General features: G+C 45.1%; 1 protein-coding gene and 1 long non-coding RNA gene across 5 annotated transcripts in view; both read right to left on the minus strand.

The window, feature by feature from the left end:
- OGDH (oxoglutarate dehydrogenase) overlaps window positions 1–26,981 on the minus strand; it is a 67,355-nt gene extending 40,374 nt beyond the window's left edge. For all 4 annotated transcript variants that reach the window (XM_006051299.4, XM_006051297.4, XM_006051300.4 and 1 more), the window contains exons 1-2: window positions 26,860–26,981; window positions 13,440–13,690 (exon numbers count right to left, since the gene is read on the minus strand). In XM_006051299.4, coding sequence (XP_006051361.3) covers window positions 13,440–13,661 — 222 coding nt within the window. In that variant the 5' untranslated portion in view covers window positions 13,662–13,690; window positions 26,860–26,981. The remainder of the gene's footprint in view (window positions 1–13,439; window positions 13,691–26,859) is intronic.
- Window positions 655–5,772, minus strand: LOC123334769. Its single transcript, XR_006552891.1, has 2 exons — window positions 1,486–5,772; window positions 655–1,291 (listed from the first exon to the last, which is right to left on the minus strand). It is a non-coding gene; the product is annotated as an uncharacterized LOC123334769 (long non-coding RNA).
- Window positions 26,982–27,294: the final 313 nt, after the last annotated feature.

Raw genomic sequence — 27,294 nt, forward strand, 5'->3', positions numbered from 1 at the left:
CTACCTGCTCATGCTCACTTCCTGAACACAGAACAGAATCAGGGGCTATATGTGAGAGGCAGTCCAGGGCTCAGATGTGTGAAGCCGCAAGGGCCCCTCACTGACCCCTAGAGAAATAGCCATTTCTGTACTTCATTGAGGAGGCTGCGTGGGAGTTAAGAGCTCAGGTTGTGTTGTCAGGGGCAGAACCTTAATTCTGAGCTCTGAGATCTTGGCAAATAACCTAAATTTATGTGCTCAGTTTTTTTCATCCGTAAGATGAGGACAAAGAGAAAAAAATCTATATTCTTCATAGTTTTTTTAAAATAAAGGCTAATGGCATTCAGCACACAATCTGGTAGGCAGTTCATATTACTGGTAGTAACTGAAAATACTGCTGGCTTCCATTTCCTTTGTGCTAATGTGAACTAACTCCTCTTCCTATTATTTTTGACTATTTTGTGTAGGATTCATTTTTTTTTTTTTGGTCCATGCTGTGTGGCTTGTGGGATCTTAGTTCCTGACCAGGGATTGAAACTGTGTCCCCTGCAGTGGAAGTTCGGGGTCCTAACTACTGGAATGCCAGGGAACTCCCTGATTCAATTTATAATTTGCACAGATACTGTGAACTGTAATAGTTTATCTCAGACAAAGATGTGAGATTTTAAAAAAATGTAGAGGTCAGAAAAACTAAGGTTTAATAAAACTTCATTGCAAAAAAAATATAGTAAAACTCAAGCAGTTTAGACCCTGGAGAAGGAAATGGCAACCCACTCCAATATTCCTGCCTGGAAGATCCCATGGATGGAGAAGCCTGGTGGGCTACAGTCCACGGGGTCACAGATAGTCAGACATGATTTAGCGACTAAACAACAAGAAGCAGTTTAGAAACGTGAAAACACTGTCTTTCTTCTCTGCCATGCGTTTTTCCAGTTTCTAAGATTCTTCTGTCAGTGAACTCTGGTGAGACTCCTTGAAAAACCTGGAGAGGAGAAAGTTCACTAGATTTGTGTGCATCTTCCTAGTAAGTGCGACCAAGATGTTGTTCAGATGGGCTTGTCTGGGAGCTTGCACAGGTACCAGATGGGTCTGTGTCTGGGCAGAAACCTGGAGATTGGTCCTGAAGGTCTGGCTTTTTCAGGCAGGCTCTTTAGGATGCGTAGACACATGACTTGGACGGTCCAAGAGATGGCTGCGTGTCACCAGTCACAACCCTCTTGGGGCGGGCGCAGGCCTGGAGCATCACACAGGGCAGCCCGGCCTCTCACTGAAAGTGTTTCTGAGGGGAGTGCTCCAGAGCATTTATATCATTCTACAACAAGAACATATTCCTTTTGTATTCAGAAAAAATTAATTAAAAAAAAACCCAACTATTAGGGAGATGATTATACAACATGGTAAATACATGAAAAATCAGACCTGTATATTTTTTATGTGAATTCTATCTCAGTAGCAATTTTAAAATGCTTTAACAAATCTTAATATTCAAAGTTTTATTGTTTTTACCGTTCTGGTTATTTTTAGTTTGTCAGTTGATGGTAGAAGGGAGATCTGGGGTTCTCTTGTGGCGCCAGCCTTAACACTGACTGTAGAGAATCTCACATCACGCAACCTGACAACCAAGGACATTCTTCATCTGGGGCATGGAACCCCAAGACCAATCTCTCCCTCTGAGTTTTCTAACAGGATTAAAAGCAGTATGTCCACCAGAGAAAGCAACTGACTTAGTCCTGTGAGAGAAAGAGAGGATGTCTCAGGATCAGCAGCCTAGGGCAAGGTAAGGCTGCCCCGGGCTTGGCATCCACCTAGTTCCTTATGAGGGCCTAAGAAGCAGACATGCTGGACACCCCCAAACATTTCCAACTTTGTGGAGCTTGAACAGCAGGCCATGCAAGCTCCATGCATTCTGGGAGTGGCCCTGGCCCAGGGCTCTCTCTGGCTCCCACCCATACGTCCAGTAACCGAGGGCCTGGACTACAAGGAGCCTTGCTGACATAGCAGGCAATAGGGCAAGAGTCAGACCAGCCTTGCACGCCAAGAACCAACAGGCTTGTAAAACCCAATCTAGTTTCTACTTTGCCCCCAACTGGTTCTGGCACTGGAGTCCCTACCCTTACCTGTGTCCACACTAAGTCCTACTGTGGACACACACCCTAGGGCTCTAAGTGGGGGTGGGGCCATGCCCTGGGGGGCAGGGCATGACCCTGAAACCAAGGAGCCTCTGGAGAGCAGCACACTTTCTTCAAGCCTTAAACACCATCTTCTGCCTCACAGAATACATGAAGACGTCTCTGAAATGCAGTGGCAACTGCCCAACAACAAGACCTTGGATAGAGAGGGTCCCCTGGCTGCAAGCCGACCCCTCATCCTGAGGGGCACCAGCTGCTAAAAGATCCAGAGCCAAAAGGCCCAGCAAAAACCACAAGTTCATCTCTCTTCAGAAAAATCAGCTTTGACTAACAAGAACAGTGGTGGCAGCTGCAGGGGTTGGGTAGGGGGGCAAGTTATCACACTGATGATCTGAGTACCCGGTGTGCCAACCACACCCTCCTGGGAAAGGTGCAGGCAGGCAGGACTGACACAGAGCGGCCACCAGGCAGAGATGCTGATCAGGCTAAGTGAGTCAGAACAGGGCAACCCAAGGATAAACATTGTCTCTCAGGGTGGCTGACCCTTGTCAAAGCCAGCAAACAAAAAAAATCAAAGAATTTCCAGTGCTGACACCTGGAAGCACAGGCCTGGCAGACAAAGGCTATAGGACCTTCCAGTCCAGGACCAGGGAGGTGGGGGGGAAATCGCAGTTATCGGGCCTCCTCTCTCTGACCTTCTTTTGTGCTTGGGATAAAACTCCAGGTGATTTTCAATTGGCTGAGGACAACAACGACGGAAATTCTGCTCAAGCTGGAGGCAGTCAGAAAAAACTGGTTCATACCGGTATTGCAGAGAGCTGGGAACCATTGGGAAAGAATATGCCAGGAATGCAGCGTCCTCCTTTCCTGTAATTCACCCCCACCGCCCGCACCACCAGCACACAGCAGCTGGTGCGCAGTTCTGCTCCCCTGCAGCTTGGCCAGGCCCTCCCCCACGAGTTCCAGGCAGGAGGGGTGGGCACCTGCACTCAGGTGACTGCCAAGCCAAGGAGCCCACCCCAACAATCAGCAAGCCCCCCTTCACCAGATATGATCACTTGGTGACAGACAATTGTTGGTTGCACACAGTTTGCAAAACCTTCACACTGCAACTTAAAGCAGGTAAAGTTTAATGAAGTCAGACCTCTTAAAAAGGTTGTGAAACACTGTAAAGCAATTATACTCCAATTAAAAAAAAAAAAAAAAAGGCTGTGACAGTGAAGGTCATTTTTTGGCTTACAGGTTTCACCAGCCCTGGGACTCTGAGCCATGCTTCCTCTTCCGGCTGCACTGTTCCCCAAGGTGCCCCTTCTACCCACCTCCCCCACACCTGACCTGGCTTCTGCATTCATTCAGCCATCTGCACACCCGACCCCACCCCACCCCACCCCCACCGCCCAGGACACTCATCTCCGAGATGTGATGCCTGATGTGATGCATGGCTTTGTCACTATCTGGAGGATTTTCCTTTGGATAATCGCAGCCCTCATGTGTACACACCTCAGCTTGACACTATTTACCTGTGTGCGTACCTGATGCCAGTTTTATCTCCCTGGCAGCAGCTTCCCTGATGCCAGAACCAAGTGTCTGCAGACCTGCTGCAGGGACGGTGACCATGAGGCTGAAGTGATGGGTTAGTTCGAGGCCCCTTCCCATGAAGTGACAGGTCAGTGGGGTGCCCTTCCCAAATGAAGAGAAAGCTTCAAGAAGAGGATGCCTGTGTGGTTTCACGTGCCCCCTGCACCTAGAGCTTCGCAGCCTTGATACCATGGAGGTGAGCAGTCCTGGCCCTCAGAGGAGCTGTGGGCTGGCCACCCACCTCCCGTGAGTGGGTTTAAAGCCACCAACTTGTTGCTGAAACAACTTAAACCAAAACATGATTTCAAGTACAAATAAGGATAACATTCTGGTTGAAATGAAACCAGAATTCTTATGTTTACTTTTAGATAACTAAAGGCATTTAACTGCAGTACATGAAGCTTTGTTTTCAAAAGCCCTCACTCCTATACTGCTCCATAAAACCTCCCAGACTTCTTACACAGGCCTCATGGGTTTCCCCTTTAGTCACCCGTCCTCTTCTCCCTTATTAGGGGAGCTTGTCAAAGCTCCAAATACTTCTCTAACGTCTAAGGAAGTTGGTCCGGTGCCTGGCACGTAGGAGGTGCTCAACATCCTGCTGGGTTAAGGTCAGACAGGACCAGGCCCCTTCACATCCTGGTAGGTGTGGTGTCAGATGCAACGTCGGTAGGACTGGTGTGATGCGAGGTGTTCTGCTCAGTGGGCTATCAAAAATGGTGCTGGGGCGGTTTCAGATGCAGTTGCGTGGGATGCCCGGCACACTGTTTGGAGAGGTACTAGGTATGGTGTCAGGTATAACGCTAAGTGCTGCGCATGGTGGGGTATCAGGTGCGGTGGTGGCCGTGGCGTCAGCTCTAAGGACGTGGTGCGTCCAGAGTCCTCTTCTCAGACGAGGTGCTGACCTCAGTGAAGGTGGCAGTGCTAATCAGGGGACACGCGCGTCAGCGGTTCACTGAGGCAAGCGGACTTTACCCTGTTGATTGTCAGCAGATTGCCAAGAGTCTCGGGGCCAAGTTCCTGACGGTGAAGGTCACAATAGAGACTTGTTCACAAAGGGTCTGGTTTTGGAGGGGTTGCAAACACACTACCACGGGCCCTTTCCCCGACTTCAAAGGCCTCCAACGTGTGTCAGATATGTGGGCCAGCGCAAGTGTGTGACCTCACAGGGCCACATACATGTTGAGCCCACCGGAGGGGGCCTGCCTGCTGCCTGCCCACTCGTGGGGGCCTGGGAGCCCCAGTCCTGCCCCCTGCAGGCTGGGCGAGGGTGCAAGTCACTTCAGCTGTCTGTGCCTGATTACTTGCTTATAAAAGTACGGAGCACGGACTACTTAGGAGGACAGCCCTGTATTTGTGTAGCATTTTATACCCTTAAAAAAAGCACTTGCAGGTATACTCATATTTGTTCAAGAAACTGATGATCAAAGCTTAACCCTAGTGTTACTGATGCTTCTTCTCACTGCTCAATCCTGTGACTCTGCATGTTGGACTGAACAGACTGCTTTCTCTTGTCCAAAGTCCCCTTCTGATGCAACTCCTGCTGCCACCCTGCCGGCCCCTCCCTCGATACGGAACAATCCTCACCCTCCCGCGCTAGGTGCCCTGGTACGGAACATGATGTCACCTAATAGCCGCCACCACCCTGTGCTGGGCTCTCTGCCAAGGACCCTGACGTAAAACCGCCCCGGGCAGTGGGTGCGGGAGCTTCTGGCCACCTCTTGGATGGACCAAACCCCAGGCTCAAAGGCCACCACAACTGATATATGAATGACGGCCAGGTCTGGACGTCAGACCCCAGCGCTGTCACAAACAACTGTTTCACTGTGTTCTGATGCTGACAATGCATTTTAACTGCCACAAACATGAGATTCAGGGGAACAAGTGACCAGGGAAAACTCACGCATGGCCAAACAAGGGTTTGGCAGGTTCAGGCTAATTCAGTCAAATAAATGGACAGGCAGTGGCTCCAATACTTTGGCCACCTGATGCAGAGACCTGACTCACTGGAAAAGACCCCGATGCTGGGAAAGACTGAAGGCAGAAGAAGGGGACGACACAGGAGGAGATGGTTGGATGGCATCACTGACTTGATGGACATGAGTTTGAGTAAGCTCTGGGAGTTGCTGATGGACAGGGAAGCCTGGCGTGCTACAGTCCATGGGGTCACAGAGTTGGGACACGACTGAGCGACTGAACTGAACTGAGTGGCTCCTGGAGCCACAGATGGCCACCCATGACTTTCTGGCCAACAGATACGGCTCAAGGATCCCAGTGCCCTGGAGAGTGTGGGCACCTCTCCGAGGCTGTCTCCCTAGTCACCCCACACAGGGCTCCTCCAGCTTAGAAAGTGTACATTAATTCCTAAGCACCCAGCTTTCTGTGCACACCAGCCCAGCTACTGTATGGAGCCGAATGATTCATGTCTCTGCACTGGGCAGTGTCTACCACCCTCCTGGTGTGCGCTATCTGTGCTAACTGCTGGGCTCCATGCCTTTTCTGAAAACACCACGTGACTGTCCTAACGTCCTGATGAGACGCCGCCCAGGGTGAGGGGAAGAGGAGGTCCTTGGTGGACAGCCACAGGACCTCCACCAAAGGTTCGTGCTTCAGCGCTAAGCAGTCTTGAAAGCCATGCACAGTGCTGGGCTTCAGACCCCTCCGACCAAGGCAGGGCCTTGTTCAAACCATCCCCAGCTGAGGATGGGCAGAGCCATGCCCCGACCCAGCTCACTGCCTACAACCATGTCTAGGAGGAACCAGGATCTGGGCCTGCCAGACCCGTCACCACAGAACTATTTCTATAGTTAAAACCAGGGGCTCTGCTTGGGGATTCCTCAACCACAGAAGCTGAGTGAATTGTGCTTGATTAGAACAACGCTTTGTTTTTAAAACCACAGTGTTGTACAGGCGAGAGAACATCTCCAGACAAGTTCTTCTATCTTCTCTCTGTATCCGTGTGTGGGTAAAATGTCAATAAACACACAGGATTAGCAAAGAAAAGCCGTCCTGGCTTAGCCCTAAGTGCTGATGGAGAATGATGCTTCCTGAGTTTCTGACCCAGACGCAGGGTGGTGGCCCCATCATATCATTATAGAAAGCACTGTGGTAAGCTGCCCAGTGGCCACACATCCTCCCAGGTCCACACAAAGGCCCCCTGAAGTGGTTGTGAGGCTCCTTCATTGGAGGCGTGTCCCTGGGGACTGACCCAAGATTTGTTTTGATCACAGCCATGGGTAGGAGTGGCAGTGTCTAAGTTCTGGGTGGGGCATCCAAGGCCAGCAGGCTCTCCTCCCCTCCCCTCTCCTCTCAGAGATACGCTGAGCCTTGTGAGGCGGTCACTCTGGTCCCTGGATGACGGCAGGGCCTGGCGAATAGTTAGCACCAAATGCCAGATGTGAGGAGGTCCTTTGTGGGGCTGCAGCCTAGCTGAACCACAGCTGCACGGGAGCTGGGAACCAGGAGAAAGACTTTGCTGGTGGTGTTTTGAGTTGCTAGCTTTTAGGGTTATTTATTTCATGAACACTCACAGGAACTAGATTTTTATTGCAGGAAAATATTATATGCAAGACATCTGTGACCACTCTCATGAGCAGTCTTCCTGGGATTCCTCAGCAAGTGAGAGCCCATGCCCTCTGCCTGGCTGGCTGCAGCCAACAGTGCATTCTGTCAACTCAGAGCCACAACTTCCAAGGGCAGCCATGTGGGACCACACGCACATCTGATCCCCCGTGCGCCTAGTGGGCACCCCACCTGAAGGACCCAGTCCAGCTAAGCCAAGCCTCGGGCCCAGAGAGAACTGTGTGTCTGTGAGTCATGACCACTTAGAAAGAAGGCCCTAAACGTACGACCTGCTCGCAGACAACAGAACCCAGAGCCTGGCAGACCCTCAGTGGGGTCTGGCACAGATGGAACAGGAAGAGCCAGTGGCCTAGAGGCTCTGAGCTGATGCTGATCACCAACCACCATAGCTCCTTTCTGGGAAAAGCCCCAAAGGATCCCTCCCTCTGACAATGTTTCCTTCCTTCCTTCCTCAGAAAGGAGGCGCCAGGAGAGAGGCTGGGGTGGAGCTCGCCGCTCCCTTCTCAAGAGCAGACCCAGCCCCAAGGATGACGCTCCTTTCTTGCTTCCGATGTTCTCCTTCCCCTTGCGGTCACTCTGGATCCCTCTGCAGTTATCACTGACATTTAAAAACCCACTATTTTTGCTTAGCATACAGTATGAAAGGGTAATCATTAAAAAGTCATGCTCCCAAAGATGCAGCATGCTTTTATTCCAAGTCTGCCCTCCTCTCGCCGCAGGCTCAGCTTTGTCAGCGCCCGACGCCCTCACCCTCTTCCAACTGCCAAGGGGTCCACGCCCCCACAGCGCTTCACAAAATAAGCAAACACTCCTCTGCTTGACCCCTGGGGCCTCTCAACGCATGTTGCAGCTCAAACTTTTGGTTTTCACGTGCTGCCTTTGGCTCCAGGCACCAAGCCCCGAAGGACCCTCTCCAGTGCTGAGTGCCTCCTGACCCTCTGTCCCTCTGCAGTGCCTTTCCTGGGCACAGGCACACTGTCCCTGGTCAGGCCCATTCCTTACCCTTCAAAGTTCAGTATGACTGGCACTTCCCTTCAGAAGCCGGTGGGGTTTACCCTGTGCTCTAACTGTGCTTTGCTTATAGAATTTTTACAGGCCTGCGAGCTAGAGGGCCCTGAATGCTCACACCTCCTGACAGCAACTCAGTCCTCCAAAAAACATTGTCACGAGCTGCAAACTGCCACACACGTAAAGTGAAGGTGCTGCTTCATGACCCCTACACTTTTCAAAGGTGCAAATTTTATTTCTCTGATTGCATAAACACAAATCCTTTAAGAGTAAAACACCATACTGGAGTTAGGGAAGATATTCTTAGCGGTTTAGTTGATTTAACACAAAAAGTCACCAGGGTTGAGATTCCTCCTGATGTAGGAAGCTCAGTATGGAGAAACTTCAAAATGCAATTGAACAGCCTTGTTCACTGAAAACCCATTAAGCATACCATGTGCGTGTTTTTCTCCAAGGCCAGCAGAGAACTAGAGAGCACCATGGCTGTTTTTAAAGTGCAGCCAAGGCAGTTTCAAGCGGCAGGATGAAAAGGAATGGTGTCACTGCATACTGGGGATGACACATATCTGTTTCTGCTTTGCTTGTCTGGTTCAATTACAGAAAATTACAGGATTGTGTTTCATAAGCAGAGAAGAAAGAAGGAGAACAGCGTGGGCCTGAAGGGCGGCGTGGCCAAGCTCAAAGAGGTGGGACCGAGAGCCTGGAATTCGCACCTCAAGTCCCTACAGAGGTCCTGTTGTGACCATGCGAGACAAGAAAGCTGTTATTACACTTGGCGGCAGGCTGGCAACAGGCAGGAGAGGAAATGGACTCAGTAAGCAGAGGAGGAAGACAGGCTTTCAGGAAGTGGGCAGAGGTCACTCAGAAGGCCAGGCAGGGGAAGCAAGCTCTAACGGACAAAGGACAACGTGCCAGCCCAATCAGAAGGGGCAGGAAGGGCACCACAGGGAGGAGAAGGCACAGCGCCTGAGCCTGGGTCCTCCCAAGCAGGGCTGACACCACATGATGCCTGTGGGTGGGGTCCTCTGAGGGTTCAGCAGCTCTCAATTACCTGTTTGTCTAAAACACTAACAAGGACAATATGGCTTTGACTCTGTATTTTAGATGTAATTAAAAATAAGACGTCACAATCTGACTTATCCCTAACATGGCCAAGACCTAATGAGTGGGGGTTTTGCATGCTGACAGGCCAAGCCTGGCTGAAGGTTCCTATAAGGGTCGTGTAGTTAGATTCACTTGACAACGTGTTTAATACTGAAGTGCAGAGGCTGGACTGGAGAAAACGATGGGGAAGAAATGGCTGTCCAGGAAAGGACCACACCAAAGGACAGGAAGACAAGAGTACAAAGGCAGATCTAGGGCCGATCAGGTAATTGGGCGCAGAGGTGCAGGGAGTGCCCGGGGGCTTTGCACCCCTGAACTGCTCGATTACTACAAACATAACTTTCATAATTAGACATCTAGAAACAAAAGTCTTCTTTAAAAGGAGGGATAAGACAAAACTATAAAATAAATTTAAAGTCAAAAATGAAATACAGACTGAGAATCAGACTACAGTACTAGAGAATTACCTTGCTAGTTTTGTTAGGTATGGTTAAGAAACCATTCCCTTGTTAGAGTCACTCAGGTACATTTATGACAGAAATAATAATGGTTTGAGATTTGCCTTAATAAACACAAGTGGGAAGTATTTTACAAAACAAACCAACAAACAGAGAAATAAGCAGGGAAGGAGTAGATTTTTAAGGTCTGGCACATTGTAGAGAGCTGCTGAAGCTGGGCACTGGGTCTCCTCGTGGAGGTTCATCTTACACTCCTGTCAACTGGGGGGGGGGAAGCACAATGTTAGAGTTGTGAGTTACATTTTATTTGGAGCAAAATGAGGACTATCGCCAGGGAGTTAGCATTTCATATAGCTCTGAGGAACTGCTCCAAGGAGGTTGGAGGGTGGTCAGGATATTCGTAATTTTGGTGAAGGGAGAGTATATGCAACCAAGCACTTATTCTTTGCAGAAGGCTGATCTAATCTCGTGAAGGTTACTGCTAATCACAAGGAGTAGATGTCACTATGAAGGAATGTAGTGCTTTTCTAGATATGAGGAGATGAAAGAACTGGGTTCATAAAATCTTCCCTGGAAAATAATCTAACTACCTGAAGACCTGTCCTGCCAGTTTTTTCCAGAGCCCAGAGCGCCTGCTTTCTGACCTCCTCCTTGAACTCCTTTCAAGCAGTGTTGAAGGTTAGCGGCTGCAGAGGCTCATAATTTGATCTTTGGAAAGGTAGACAGCAAGTGCGAATTTGCAGTTGACACTCCTACTACATGTTTGAAAGGTCATAAAAAGTTTAAGAAATAACAGGAAGGCAGAGAGGCAGAGATGCTAAAATTTAGTGTTCTGTTTCTGCTGAAAAAAGTCCAGTCCTAGCAGCTCCCCCGTGAGCCCTCTGCAAATGGAGGGAAGAGCACAGCAACTGAACCAGCTCTCAGGCAGGGAGTCTGATTATCCCCTATCTGATGCAGAAATGAGAGATCAGAAAGATGATCAATCCAAATCTTAAAAGCTAATTTTCTTTATATCTCCCTATTTTTTTTCTAATACAGACCAAAATAAAGCATTTTTAACAAAGTCAACAATTTCCAAGATCTTCTGTGTGTCATAGATGCCTCTGAAAATCTGAGCAAAGCTCTGGAACGTCTCCGTCAAAAAGTAAGCACACATCAGTTACTGGGCCTAATTCAATGTGGAGAGGTGATCAAGTCCACTTTGCTGGGAAGCCCGAGAAGGGGCACTGCCGCTGTAAATGTCCACTGATTTACACCATCCTGCCCCTCTCCCTCTAGGATACGCTGAGTCCCCAGAGAACCTGACAACAGAAATCAGCAGATGAAATCTGGCCCAAAGATGCCAACCTGCATGTTTTCTCTTATTAAACTACAAAGTCCTTTTTGGAGATCCTTTCCCCACACCCCTGGAGAGTCTCAAAGAGGTGCTTGCTCTGACCTGTGGAGCCCAAGGAACCAACCCTTGCTCTAGACCCTTCCTCAGAAGGCTGCCTCAGTTTCGTCAGTAGTCCTCTCGCTGTGCTGTCCTCACTCCAGAACAGATGGACTCCGTGACCATTCCACCCAGCCTGAGAGCCCCCAAGTGCTTCCCAGTCATCATATGCTACCTTTCTTGATGCTATGTGATAAAAATACTTTTCAAGAATTGGTAGGGGGGAAAAAAAAAGAATTAGTGCAGCAAAGAGCATTTTTAGGGTGGTGAAAATACTCTGTATAATATATTGTAATGGTGATACATGTCATTATGTATTTGTTCAAAACCACAAATGCACACCACCAAGAGTGAACCCTAGTGTAGACTATGGGCTTTCGGTGATGATGACATGTCAGTGCAGGTTCATCAATTATATCAAACATAAGTCTGGTGGGGAATGTTGATGGTGTGGGAGGTTCCATGTATAGGGGCAAGGAGTGAGTATATGGCATATCTCTGTACCTACCCCCCAATTTTGCTGTAAACCTAAAACTCCTCTAAAGAGCAAATCTTAAAAAAAAACTTTCAAGCAATAGTAACAGTAATGATATTAACACAAATACTAATAATGGTGACAGTCACTGTGATGGTTTCAGCTCCACTTCTCAGAGCTCTGCACCGCAGAGTGGTGTGCTTCTTCTCTGCAACCCATTCCCGTGACGCAGGGCATCCATACACGGACACCCCCAAGCCTAGATCCGTATTATCTCCTAAGAGCTCATTCCAGTGCTATTCCCCCCTAAACTAAATAGAACTTAAGAAAACTTTTTGCTTCTACAAAGAGGTTATATCTGAGAAAAGGAAGGTGAGGGACAGCCTGGACATGAGACGAAAGTCTGATTCTAAAACCTCTGGGCTAAGTTTATTTGAAAGAGAACCCTGCAGCAACTGTTCTCAGAAACTGCTAATATCTGACGTCACTGGCAGGGCCAGTTTTATAGGGCACTTCTTTCTGGGTAGTCCACTTGTCTACCATCTTGGGAGACACACCCCAGATCTCTTCCTATAGGAAACCAGACTTCACCTTGCTCATGGAGCAATGCAGCTTCCAGGTTGCCATGAAAACAGGGAAGGAAAAGACCTGGCTAGATGTCCTCCTTTGCCGGGCAAGGAGGTTCAGACCAAGAGGTGGCATTATCATACCAAGAGCCCTGATATAACAGGGCTGGGGGCTCCTGCAGTCACACAAACATATCCAATCCTAAATGTCACTAACACTTTAGGGTAAAGGGTAAAGATTATACTCGAAGGCCTGACAGAAGCAGGCTGCTTTCTGAAGACAAGTCCCTACAATTCACAAGGAAGGAAGAGGCCAGATCAACAGAGATGGCAGCCAGCCTCTGATGGGCACTTCCTCTGTGTAGACCCTGAGCACCTCGCATATAATGTCTCCTCAGATCTTCCCACACCCTGCAAATGGGCCACAAGGAGCTAAGCAGCTTGGGGACCCACCCTTCAGCACCTGTACTGGGCCAGCTGCCTGACCTGAAAGCCAAGAAACAGTTATCAAAACTCATAAATATCACTGGCCAAAATGCTCTGAAGAAGTTCTGCCACCAAGCATGCTCTGTATCAAGTAACCACATGAAGGGAGAGGTTCTAAGGAACAGCCTCATATGTCAACACAGAGAAATTAGAAGGAAGCCTTCACAGAATTTACTTTTAAATACAGGAGAGGGACATAAACATGCTGATCTAAAATGTCATTTGTAGAGAAATCTCATGAGATGGTTTTCAGGTGTTCCGAGGACAGTGGAATGGACGAGCTTCCTGAAGGTCCTTCCTTCCGTGCGCTTCCGCCGTCCTGTAGCAGCCTTGGTGACGTCCTGGGAGTGGTGCAAGTGCTTCGTCACCGCCGTGGGAGTTTAACACGTTGGCTGTTCCAGGGAGCAAGGCCTTCAGCGCGCCGCACATGGAGAGAGGGAAATGCCCCTCCGGAGAAGGGGGCTCCTGTTGGGCCTGGGCTGACGGTTGAGTTGGGTTGATGCAAAGAACTCGAGTCGGTGGGGCTTCTAGCCGCCTGCCTAACTTTCTTCTTGAGGGTCCTTAGAACACATGCACTTACCTGGACGGCCAGCCACCACCGGCCAAGACTCCAAACACGAAGACACCTGCTCCTTTGAGCCTTACCTTGTGTACACTTTTGGGGTTTTCCAACCAAGCATAGTACATTTCCTCCACATAGTTCGAACTAGTCCCGCTGAGGAAAGGCTCTGCAGCAACGGGGGCAGTATAGCACCGTATCTGCCCAAACGTCCTAGCTGCTGCTGGTCTGTTTTGTGAAAATGTCTTCACAGTCTGGGAAGCCGTTAACGGCCTCAACTTAGCAGCACAAGTCCTTAAGTGAAACATTCTTGTCCTGAAGTCTCTCTCACGACTGTCTGCACCAAAAAAAAGAAAGAGAAGTTAGAAAGCGCATTTTAGCAGACAAGGCTACTGAGGGGAAAACCTCTGACTCTGGCTGGAGGAGAAAGTGTCTGTAAATGCACGTGTGGCTGTGTGTTCTGCTTGAGAGAGCACGGCAGAGCATGAAGTAGTCAAGTGGACCAACCTTCTACATACAGGTCCTGCACTCAATATGGGGAGGCAAGAGCACAGCTGCAGAGGTCATGGTCTTCACTTGCAAGTTTTGATCTAGTTTGAGGGCTATGATATATCATGACAGGGGTGCTTCCCTGATGGCTCAGCAGTAAAGAACCCGCCTGCAATGTAGGAGATGCAGGTTCGATCCCGGAGTCAGGAAGATCCCTTGGAGCAGGAAATGGCAAACCACTCTAGTATTTTTGCCTGGGAAATCCCATGGACAGAGGACACTGATAGATCCCTACAGTCCATGGGGATCGCAAAGAATTAAGACATGACTGAGCACATGTAAGTTTATATGTTGTGTAAAACAACTATAGGAAAAGGCAACAAGGATGAATTAAGGATTAGGTTAGTGCTAATTGCAAAAGGAGAAATACTTTCTAATCTATCAGGAGATTACGGAGCCCTGATGGACTCTTGGTATTCTGGAGAACACAGAGACACTGGGAAAATATTTTGCTCACCCTCAAATAATTTATCTTTGAGCAGAAGAAAAAAATATATTAAAAATAATTACAGCAAAAGCACTGAGCACCTGAGAGGCACAGAAAATACCAACAAAACTCCCTGGGAGAACCCACTTCTCCTAAGTGCTCCTTTCCAGCAGCCAGGAAAGTTTGGGGAAGGGCACAGACAATAGGGAGGCCTTTGCTCTGAAGAGGAGGGGAAGGCAAGGATTTATAAGAATCAGTAGGAAGAAAGATCAGACAGATGGAAAAGTTTGAAAAACACAGGGGAGGAGCAAGAACTGTCTTGGCCGGCTGGAGGAATAGACTAGCTGGACGGCCAAGGGTCTGGATGTCACATTTCCTAAAACTGGAGCCAGGAGAGGGCCAACAAGGGAGGCAGGGGGCTCTGCAAGACAAAGGCATGGACAGCAGTGACCACAGAAAAGTCTACCTACTTCGCACTACTCTACTCTACAGTCAGTAGCTTGACCTGTTAGGACTCTTCCGAACCCATCAACTCCCTCAAGGCAGGCATTAGCTCTTCTGCTTTATAGGTCACCTTTCTGAGTTTGTTTACACTTTCCCCAAGGTTGAATGGATCTTGAGTTTGATGGTTGTAATTTTACTAAATATAATATATAACTCTAACTACACTATCCACTTTACAAAAGCAGCTGATGCACCCACTAGACCATGAAAGAGTTTAGACTGTCTGGGTTGGGAAGATCCCCTGGAGGAGGGCACGGAACCCATTCCAGTATTCTTCCCGGAGAATCCCCACGGGCAGAGGAGCCTGGCGGGGCTACAGTCCATAGCATCGCACAGAGTTGGACACAAATGAAGTGACTAAGCAGCTGCAGCGGAGGGTCTTGAACCACTTCCAATCATGTGTAAGCATTCAGATGCCTCTGGAAAGGGACAAGGACACTGTGCTGCTTCTCTTCCCATAAAAATCCCAGCTGCCCAGTGGTCTCTTCCAGTCATAGCAAAAGAGGCTGGGGAAGGGGAGGGGAGCCATTGGGCAGAAGTGAGGCTCACCATAGCCCTCTGCCCTGGGAAGTGGTGACTGATGGTCTAGTCGGAATCACACCCCACCTCCAATCCAGCCTGGAGGAAATCCAAGCTTTGAGACAGGCTGAGAATTACCCAGAAATAAATGTTACATAAACTATCCTCTACACTGTTTGTAAGAACCCCTTCTCTTGATCCAAATATGATCAGCATATGCATAAAGGACACTGGCCTGTTTGGCTGCTTGAAAAAGACAGGTCAGCAAAAGTAGAATTTAAAAGCTAAACAACAAACAAAAACTTGCCCCTTAAAAATTAAATGCAATCTTTAGGATGCTATCTTAACTCCTTTTTTAAAAAAAACCTTAAGTAACTTCAGTAGTTCTTCCTACTGCCAACTCTATTCCAATTTTCTCAGCTATTAAGTTTAAGGCTGACAAAAAGCTATCAAAGACACTGATGGCAAAAATACTATGACCGTTGCTTTTCACATTAATTAAAAAAAAAAACTCAGGCCAACACTCATCTTTTTCCTCCAATGTCATTATTATCTGCTGCTGCTGCTGCTAAGTCGCTTCAGTCATGTCCGACTCTGTGCGATCCCATAGATGGAAGCCAACCAGGCTCCCCCATCCCTGGGATTCTCCAGGCAAGATTGGGAGTGGGTTGCCATTTCCTTCGCCAATCATTATTATCTAGGCAGCTTGAAATACTCTGAGTTGGAGTATTCGCCTAGAACACAGCAGTATCATCACCTCCATTAACAGTCGTTATTCAGTTGCTGCAATACCCAATTAACAGGCATCACACTGACAAGTACAAAACTGTTCATTTCATCTCTTCTTCCTAAAGCAGTCCTTCCAATATGATACAGTAAACAAACTACGTTACCGAGTTATCTACAGTCATAAAATCTGACAAACAGCTCAGTGCTGCCCAGCACAATTACTAACAATCTTCAAACTTCCCTTAAGATGACTCATATGAGTCATAGGAAAACTTTGCCTTCAGCAGACAGCTCAACATCCCCCTGCCTCCACCCCAGGATGACCAGGAACAGCTGTTCCCTATCCGCAATCTGAGAGAGCCACAGAGCAGACATCAGGTATACATTTCAGATTCTGGAACGTTCAGATTCCATCCTTCCAATTCCAGAGTCAACATTAAGAATAGTGCATTTCTGGTAGGAATGCTGAACCGTTCAAACACTTTCATGAAAGCTGTGAGTTGTTAAAAAGCCCCAAGTGTTCTGACTTGTGGTTGAGAACAATATTTCTACTTGACAAGGGTGCCAAATATTCTTAGTGGGGAAAGAACAGTCTTTTCAACAGACGATGCCAGGGCAACCGGAAATCCACATGTGAAAAAATGATTTTGGACCCCTGTTTTACACCGTACACAAAATTAACTCAAAATGGATCAAAGACCTACATGCAAGAGCTGACACTGTAAGACTCTTAGAAGGTTTCTAACTTCCAAAATGGAGTAAATCTTCAGAACCTTGAGTCAAACAATGTGTCTTAGGACACCAAAAGTACAAACAACAACAACAAATTGGACTTCATCAAAATAAAAACTTCAGTGCTTCAAAGTGAAAGTCGCTCAGTCATGTACAACTCTTTGTGACCCCATGGACTATACAGTCCATGGAGTTCTCCAGGCCAAAATAGTGGAGTGGGTAGCCTTTTCCTTCTCCAGGGGATATTCCCAACCCAGGGATCGAACACAGGTCTCCCGCATTGCAGACGGATTCTCTACCAGCTGAGCCAGAAGGGAAGTGCTTAGTGCTTCAAAGGACACCATCAAAAAAGGCAGTCTAAAAATGAATATATGCAAATTATACAGCTAATAAGGCACATGCATGCAGAATATAAAGAACTCATGACTCAAAAATGTAAATATAACTCTATAATGAAAAGTAACCCAATCAAAAAAACTGCCAAAGGATACAAATAGACATTTTTCAAAAGAAGACACACAAACGATCAGTAAGAATGTTAAAACATACCCAACATCATTAGTCATAAGGCAAAAAAATTTGCAAATCAAAATCACAACAAGATAGGACTTCAGGCCCACTAGACTGGATATAATCAATACAATCAAGTGTTGGAGAGAACAGGAAGAATTAGAACCCTCATACAATCCGAGTGGGAGTGTAAACTGGGGCAGCCACTTTGGAAAACAGTTTCTCAAAAAGTTAAACATAGAATTACCATGTGGCTCAGCAACTCCACTCCTAGGTATACAACCAAGAAAAACAAAAACATATGTCCACACAAGCCCTTGTACACAGATGTTCACTGCAGCATTATTCATACTAGCCAAAAAGTGGAAAAACTCAGAATGTGATACAGCCATACTATGTAATAGAACTAAGCAATAAAAAGGAATGAAATATCAATACATCCTGCAACACAGATGACCTTTGAATATATTAAGTGAAAACAGTCATTCACACACAAAAAACACAGTATTGTATGACTTCATGTATATGAAATGTTCAGAACAAGCAAATTGATACAGACATAAAGTCCAGGGTTGGGGGAAGTAAGAATCAGACAGGACTACTAATGGGTATGGGCTTTCTGCATTGACAGGTGGATTTTTTACCACTGAGCCACCAGGAAAGCCCAGGTATGGGTTTTTTGGGGGAAGGGGGAAATGAAAATATTCTAAAACCAGATTATGCTGATGGCTTCACGACATTATGGTATACTGTAAGACATTAAACTGTACAGTCTAAATGGGTGAATTATATGGTATATGAATTATACCTCAATAAAGTTTTTTTTTTACATCTTTGTCAACAAATATGCCCAACCCTAAACTTCATTGATTCTTTTTTTGGCTACACAGAACGGCATGCGAGATCCTAGTTCCCCGACTAGAGATTGAACCAGTGCCCCTCTCCACCTCCATGCAATAGAAGTGTGGAGCCCCAACTGCTGGACCATCAGGGAAACCCCTCAATAAAGTTGTTTTTTAAAAAGTCTAAGAAGAAACACGAATCTGTCAATATCAATAAAGTACACAAAGTGACACTCTTTGTAACTGTTAATTTCAAGACACAAGTATATAAATCTATACATTTGAGAAAAATAACATTAAAAAAAAAGCAAAAACTAAAGCAAAATTTGTTTTTAAGGGTTAAGTGCTCTGCCCTTAGGAAAATAAAACAGAACTTTATCTGCGCCTAAACATTCCCCAGTTAGGCAGCACACACTTTACCCAAGGTCACCTCCCCATTCACAGGATGGGGAGATAAACTGACTCCTGACGTCTATGACCGTCATAAGGGCTAGGCAGAGGAGTAATCAGAGGTAAAAACAGCTTGGACAGTTTCTCAGGATATGAGTCTTTGAGGGAAAAGCACATGCATAGTTAAATGGTTGTTACCACTGTATGTTGCCTGAGAACCATTTTAAAAGAACAACTTACCTTGAAAGGTGGTTTTTTTTTGGGGGGGGGGGGGGTGGCGTTTCAGACTCAAGATTCTCATAATAAGTCAAGAAAACCATGCTTGCTACATACCCACGGCTGTTACTCCAATATTCTAGCTTTAGCAGTGATACAAAGACATTAGGTACAGAGAGAGCACAAATACCAATTCTCTTTTACTGGCTGAGAATCTAAGGAGAATTCAACATCTTTCACCTGTGATGCCTCATCAACCATAAACTGAGAGGGAGGTAGTGCAGGTTACTCTTAAACTGCAAAGGTATTTTGCCACCATTAGATGAAAGTGGTGGCTGAGCCTTCAGGGCAAACAAAGCAGAATGACCCTCTCACTATGTGAGCCTTAAATGTGCCACCTGATCTATGGTCAGTTTCCTCTGCCATAAAGTGAAGGGAACAATCAGTCCTGCTTTCTCAATGTCTTTTGTAACTATGATACAAAAATGAAAGAATTTTACACACTTTAAAAATACTTTTATGACTAAAAGACAGTTTACCAGAAAAACAAAAAACCAACCAACCAGCCAAATAAACAAACAAAAAACAAGAAAAGCAATCCCGCAGCTAATGCTATCTCTTAAAAAAGCTGAAGTTTCCAAGGTAAACCTAAACAGAAGTAAACTTGGAGTGGGTAACTGACCGGACTGTAAGGAAGGACTTCCACCTCTGAACCAGGAACCCTAAACAAGCTTCAGTGCACAGGCCTGAAGACTGAGCTGTCCTTCCCCAGACTGACACTGTTAGCAGAGGTGCCCTGACTGTGGTGATGCATGGTATAGGTAAGCTGGCATCTTTTAAAGATGTTGGTTAAAGTACAAATTATTAAAATTTTATGAAAAGAAAGGGCAGTTGTTAATATTTATTAAAAACTTAAAAAGTACATACAGAACTTCTGTTTCCCACTACATGCAGCTAATAATAAGAGATGTTTCATTAAAAAAAAAAAAATCACGATTCTGAAAGGTGGAGAGGAGAGACTGGGAAGGGACCTTGGGGCCCAGAGGACTCAGAATTAAGTTCTCCTTTTCTTTTTGCCTCATATATTCCAAGTTAGGTGCTGAAGAAGTTGGCAACCCAGAAATACCAACTACTGTAGACTCAAAAAAAGCTGCAACGTAAGTCTGCCCTCTCAGGCCAGCGGACTGAGAATGGGGCAGTCTAGCAGGACAGGATATTTTTAGACAATAACCACTCTACTGCAACCAACCCCACAGAAAAATGGGGGCCCACTCCCACTCCACCTGGTAGTATCAGAGAAGATCAGTGACGTTCATCCCCACCAGTGACAATGACCCCCTCCCCCCAACAACATTAGTAGAGGCCAGGAGGGAGCCTGGATTTTACTGCCCAGCAGCACAAGGCAGGGTGGAATCACAAAGGTCTAACTGAGAAATTACCACACAGCGGTGACAAGGAATCCCTACCCACAGATACCAAGGAGGCCAGGTGAGGAGCCTCCGCTTCCACCCAGTAATAACCAGGCAGCCCCTCCTATCCCCCCAGCAGTGTCAGAAGCCTGTTCTGTTGCACTCACCAACACTAAGATGACGCACATTAGAATTACACGGCAAAGTTGTAGAAGAGTCAGCATCAATATGCTTCCACAAGCAACTATGAACATGCTTGAAACAAATGAAAATAGCCTCAGTAAAGAAAGAGAAGATATAGAGATGAACCAAATGGAAACTTCAGAACTGAAAATTACAATAACTAGCATAAAAAACCTGATAAATAAGTTAAACCAAAGAAAGAAGAAACAATGAACATGAACAAACATGAACAAGAGGAATTTCCCATTCTGAACAAGAGGAAATAGACTGGGGGGAAAAAACCAGGGTCTCAGGGACATGTGGGACTATAATAAAAGACCTAATGCTGCATATAAATGTCATCAGAATCTCAGGAGGAGCAGAAAGGGGAAGGGGCTGAAAATGTATTCAAAAAAATAATGGCTGAAAACTTTCCAAATTTAGCAGAAGACATAAACTTACAGATTCAAGAACCTGAGAGAACCCCAAACAAAATAAACCCGAAGAAATACATTCCACGATACATCATAAGCTTTTGAAAACTACGAACAACTCAAATAGTATATTTCTCACCAGAAATTATGAAGGCCAAGAGAAAGTGGCACAACACTTTTCAAGTGCTGAAAGAAAATAACTGTTAATCCAGAGCCCTATAGCCAGCAAAAACATCCTTCAGGAAAAAGGGGGAAATAAAGATCTTAGATGAAGAAAAACTAAAACAATTTACGGACAGAAGATTTATCTTAAATGAATGGCTAAATGAAATCCTGTAAACAGAAAGTAAATGATAAAAGGGAAACTTGTAATATCATGAAGAAAGAAAGAAAACAAAATATAGGTAAATATAATTTCCTTTCCTCTGCTGCTGCTGCTAAGTTGCTTCAGTCGTGTCCAACTCTTGCGACCCCATAGATGGCAGTCCACCAGGCTCCCCCGTCCCTGGGATTCTCCAGGCAAGAACACTGGAGTGGGTTTCCTTTCCTCTAGAATCTTGTAAATGATGTGTGGTGGATGAATCAAAAATTACAACACATCTGATGTGGTTCTAATGCTGTGTCTGTAGAGGAATTAATTAAGACAATTTTAAGTGGAGTAAGATAAAGTGATGTAAACAGAGATATGGTTTCCATATTTCACTCAAAATGATAAAATGATGACACTAGTAGACTGTGATAACTTATGTACACACAATGCAATACCTAAAAACCCACTAAAAAAACTACACAGATACACTAAAAAACACTACATGTAATTAAAAGTGGAATTTAAAAATGTGTTCAAGTAAAAAAAAAAAAAAAAGAAAAATGTGTTCAAGTAACCCACAAGGGGGCAAGAAAAAGAAAGCAGAGGAACAAAAAACAAAAAAGAAAGAATAAAATAGCAGACATAACTCCTAACATATCAATTATTACACTAAATGTAAATGATCTAAATACACCCGTTAGAGATAGGCAGAATGGATAAAACAACAGGATCTGATAATCTAAGAAATTTCAAATATAACAATACAGGAAGGTTGGAAGTGTAAGGATGAAACATTATGTATCATACAAACATTAAGCAAATGAAAGCGGGAGTTTATTTCATCATCTAATAATAATACTATTATCAGACAAAATAGACATCAGAGCAAAGAAAATTACCAGAGATACTAATGACAAAAGATTAATCTACCAAGAAAATACAGCAATCTTAAATCTTAAAATATAGCAATCTTAAATCTATGTCATACCAAACAACATAACTTCAAAATATGTGAATCAAACTAATAAAAGTGAGTGGAGAAAAAAACAAATTTAAATTATAGTTGGAAACTTCAACTCCTCTTTCAACAAGAGACAGAAAAGCTAGATATGAGGTCAGCAAGGAAATCAAGAAACTCAAAAGTACAAACTACAACAACTTATCCAGTTTGAAATAGCTATTCAAGAAATTTCATGTGTAATTTAAAAGCTCCTGAGAAAACAGACTCCAGGAAATTTCCTGGCACTCCAATGGTTAGGACTCTACTTCCACTGCTGGGGGCATGGGTTCAATCCCTGGTTGGAAACTTAGATCCACATGTGGCAATGCCAAAAACAAAACAAACAAAAAACAATGCAATCTACCATACTGACAGGCTTGAAAAGAAAAACTGCATGCTCATATCAATAGATGCAGATAAGGTACTTGACAAAATTCAACCACTATGATAAAAACTCTCAGAAAACTAGGAATAAAAGGGAACTTTAACTTGATAATAAGCCTCCACAAAAGCCTACAGCTAATACATACTACTTAATTGTGAAAGAGTGACTGCATCTTTTTAAAACTGGGAGCAATGTAAGGATGTCTATTTTCACCCTACTATTCAACATACTACTGAGAACTGTAGCCAGTGCAATAAGCCAAAAAAAGGAACTAAAAGGCATACAGATCAGAAAGGAAGAAATAAAACTACTACTATTTGCAGATCACATAATCGATTATCTATGTACAAAACTTTAAGGAACCTACAAAAGCATTTATAGAATAAGTGAATTTGCAAGGTCATAGGATACAAGATAAATATATAAAAACCAACTGTATCTCTACAAACGACAAAGGACACATGAAAAAGAATTTTTAAAAAGGAAACAGTGTAAGCCTAACAAAACCTGTACAAGGCTTGTATGCTAAAAACTACAAAATACCAATGAACAAAATAAAAAAACCTAAATAAATGAGAGACATACCTTGTTCATGGACTGGAAGATTATCTCCAAATTGTTACACAACTCTAGCACAATTCCTATCAAAATCTCAGTTAGAATTTCTGTAGATAGAGGTAAGATTACTCTAAAATTTATAGGCGAAGGCAAAGGAATTAGATTAGCTGAGACAATAGTAGTGGGAAGAACCAATTTACTTAATTTAAAAATTTATTATGTAGCTTCAATAATCATTTTGTATGGTCCTGATGGTGAGACAGACAAAAAGACTGATGAAACACAACAGAGGACTCTAAAACAGACCCGCACAAGCACAACCAAGTGATATCTGACAAAAATGTAAAAGCAATTCAATGGAGGAAGAACAGTCTTCTCAACAAATGCTGCTAGTTGGATATTTATAGTGGAAGGAAAAAGAAAAAAAGAAAGAATAAACGGAAAAGAAAAGAAAGAAATCACTCAAGCTAGAATTCACACCTTATACAGAAATCAACTTGAAGTGGATTATAAATTTAAATGTACAACACAAAACTATAAAACTTATAGAGAAATATGTAAGAGAAACGAGAGCAAGGTGGTCTTTAACGTGCTACTAAAAGCACAACCCAGAAAAAACAAAGTTCATAAACAGGACTTGACCAAAATTAAAAAGTTTTTGCTCTCCAAAAGATCCCATTAAGAAGATGAAGACAAACCACAGACAGGAGAAAATATCTGCAAACCACATATCCAACAAAGGACTAGAATGCTTAAGAAATTCTCAAAATGAAACATTAAGAACTGCAAATGATCCAATTACAAAATGGGCAAAAGATATGAATAGGTATTTCACGGAAGAGGCAAATAAACACATTCAGTATCACTAGCCATCAGGGAAATGCAAATTAAAACCACAATCACTATGCATCTACTAGAATGGCTAAAAATTTTTAATGGTATTAAATGCTACCAAGAATATGAAGTAAGTGGGTCACAAACACATTATTGGTGGGAATGTAAAAGAAAAGTCTGTAGAACAGAAAAGTCTGTCTACTTTAAAAAAAACTAAACATGAAACCACCCTATGACCTAGTGATCACACTCCTGGGAATTTTTCTCAGAGAAATGAAAACTTCTGTTCACATAAAAACCTGTGTGTATATATATATATATATCCCGTACAAGAGTGCTATGTGGGGCTGTTCAACACAAACATAATAATGTACTTTTGTGAATGAGAGTTGGCATGTCAAATGCATCCTCTAGAAAAATAACTGGTGTAATATTAAGATTTGTTTTCTAAAGTTGATACTGTCGGTTATTTTTGTGAACAGCCTGATGTTTGGGACCTTTTTTTTCTCAAAATAAAAAAGTCCTTATTAAACCAGGAATTTGAAGGAAAAAGAAACCCCAAAAACCTGTATATAAATGTTTATAACAGCTTAACAGTCAAAGAATGGAAACCACCCAGATGTCCTTCAATGACTGGAGACTTAAATCAACTGTGGTACACCAATAGCCTGGTACATCAATAGCATCAAAAGCATAAAAATGAAGAGAACTACTGATATAGGCAACAACCTGCATGCATTTTCAGAGAATCACGCTTAATGAAAAAAGCCAATCCTAAAAGGTTACATACTGTACGATTCTCCTTATGTAACATTCCTGACATGTCAAAATTATAGAAATGGAAAACAGATTAGTGGTTGCCAGGAGCTGAGGAACTGCAGGCAGGATGGAAGTGGGTACAGCCATAACAAGATAACAGGAGGGACCCTTGGCATGATGGAAAGGTTCTCTATCTTGACTGTCAATACCTGGTTGTGATATAGTTCTGAAGTTTTTGTAAAAATGTTATTTGAGAAAATGGGTAAAGGGACAGTGGGATCTCTCTGCACTATTTGTTATAATTGCATATAATTGATTTGCATGTTCAATTTCTCAAAATTACAAAATTCTAGAATAAACTTCTCAGTAATTGTACAATTATTCCAAAGTAAAACTATCTAAAAATTTTAAAGAAGACGGTACAGTACTTTTCTCAAATGGGGCAGTAAGGAGTAAGACTAATTAAAAGCAGATCTGATATACATAGATATATATGCAAGATACACATATAGCATGGTAAATATTGCACTTTTAATAAGCTGTGTGTTCAAATTTAAATGAAAACAGAAATTAATGTATTTCTGAAATTAAAGTTAATCTTTAAAAGTAACTAAATTTTGGTGATGGCTGCTTACTATGAATACACTACAAACTAGTGAATTGTATACTTGAAAGAATGAACAGTATGGTACATGAATTATATCTCAATAAAACTGTTTAAGGAAAAAAAAAAGTACTTGAAATGTGGAAAATGCTCTTCAAAATTTTATCAGGATACTCTAATCTTTCTTCAACTTTCTAAGATCAGCTAATTTGCAAAGCTAGAATAAGTTCTATACATTTTCAGACCGTGAGGGTCTTGCACAAAAAAACTGCAGTTTGACTACTGCACCTCTTGTCACAGTGCAAGCAAGACTTCATCCAGGCCATTTATCCTTTTAAAGCTGCTCAGAGCAGTAAACCTGGGAGTCAGCCTCTACTCCCTGCTTCAAAGTACAGGTAAAACAAAGCAGAGAAACCCCAGGACAAAACAGAGTTCACACCTCAGGTCTGAGTCACCTCTCCTCTGTTACATGTAAAGGGCAGAGAGAGCAAGTCCTTATCTATACTCAGTGTTTCGCCACCAGTTTTCTACTAAGCTTCGTTACACAACTTACACTGACTCAGGTAGCTTTGCGAAAGGGAAAAGGTACACTAGTGTGTTCCTCGAGGAAACGCGCTTCATCTCAACATGAACTACCATATCCCTGGAAGAAAGAAGCGTACTGAGTACAGTAGGGTACTGCAAGCTAGTCTGCCCATTAAGGGTGTTGCCCCCAAAGAGTTCACAGGGAGGATGGGTACTATGGGTGCTAAGCATGGAGGGATCCTGAGTATTTGGGCACTGAGCGTGCATGCAGCAGAGTAACCTGTCCATTAAGAGTGTCACCCTGAAGAGCACAGAGAATAGAAACGATGAGTGCTGAGTACCGTAAAGGTACTGAGCATAGTGGAGGTACTAAGTGCTGGAGGGTAATTCACTCAGGGTTCACCCCAGAAGAGCGCAGGGAAGATAGGTATGGGGGTACTGAATACACAGGATACTGTGGGCTAATCCGCTCCTCAAGGGCGTCACCCCAAGGAACACAGGAAGGATGAGTACGACAGAGGAGTACTGCAAGACAGAGGGGTACTGCAGAGTAATCTGTTCCTCAAAGGGTCGTCCCAGGGGCGAAGGGTCAGTCCGGACAGAAGCCGACCAGCGTCTTCGCGCTCTGGGAAAAACGAATGCCCACAATTCACAGCTGGTTCTTCAAGGGCGCGCCACCCTTCCAGCCGTCCAGGCGGGGAGAGGACACAGCCTGACGACTCCCACGTGACGCCTCCTCGACCTTGGGGGTCACCCCTGCCGCTGCGCCCGTTCCCTCACATCCGCCGCGCAGCCCACCCCTCTGCCCATCACAGCCAATGGCTTGCCGCTCCGCGCCCCGCGCGACCTCTGCGCTCGCCCGCACCCGCCAATCTCCGCCCGCCAGGAGGCGCCCCCCGCACCATTGGCTGCCACGTCCGTCTGTCAGGCTCCGTCCCACCCACCTCCCCCCCGTCAGCCCCGCTCCAGCCAGCTCCACTCCCTGTCACCGGGGTGGCGGCGACAACGAGGGCGCGGCAGCCTTGCCCCATGCCAAGACCCTCGCCGCCTGCCTGACCGGCGCGGAGCCTCCCAAATCCGGCGGGACCCAGCCGCCGCGCAAGCCTACCTGTCTCCGGCTCAGCTCCACCCGAATGAGGCGCCGACACCCCACTCCGGGGCACCAAACTCTCGGCCCCGCCTCAGCGTGTGGCGTCAGCACGCCGCCCCGCCCTAAGACGAGAGGGGCCGCCCCTACCTTGTGAGCGGAGTCTTGACGTCACAGAGTCGCGCCTACATCTCCGGTGGCTCGGCCTTGGGGCAGTAGTGTTAACTCCGAGTTTGTAGCTTGCTTTTGGCACGTTCGGTCCTGACCTGTTTGCGTGACAGTTCTGAAAGGGGGTCTGCATGTTGCTAAGTACTGTCTCCTGCAGTAAGCTGTCCGGAGTCCTTTGATGGAGAACTGAGCTGGTATGTGATGTCAGAAACAAACCTTGGTCGGCAGTGCGCGCTTGAGGCGCCGCAGGCAGTGACCCACGGAGTGAGAACCAGGAAGTCCTAACCC

This window comes from Bubalus bubalis, chromosome 8 (genome assembly GCF_019923935.1).
Source record: "Bubalus bubalis isolate 160015118507 breed Murrah chromosome 8, NDDB_SH_1, whole genome shotgun sequence".
NCBI lineage: Eukaryota > Metazoa > Chordata > Mammalia > Artiodactyla > Bovidae > Bubalus > Bubalus bubalis.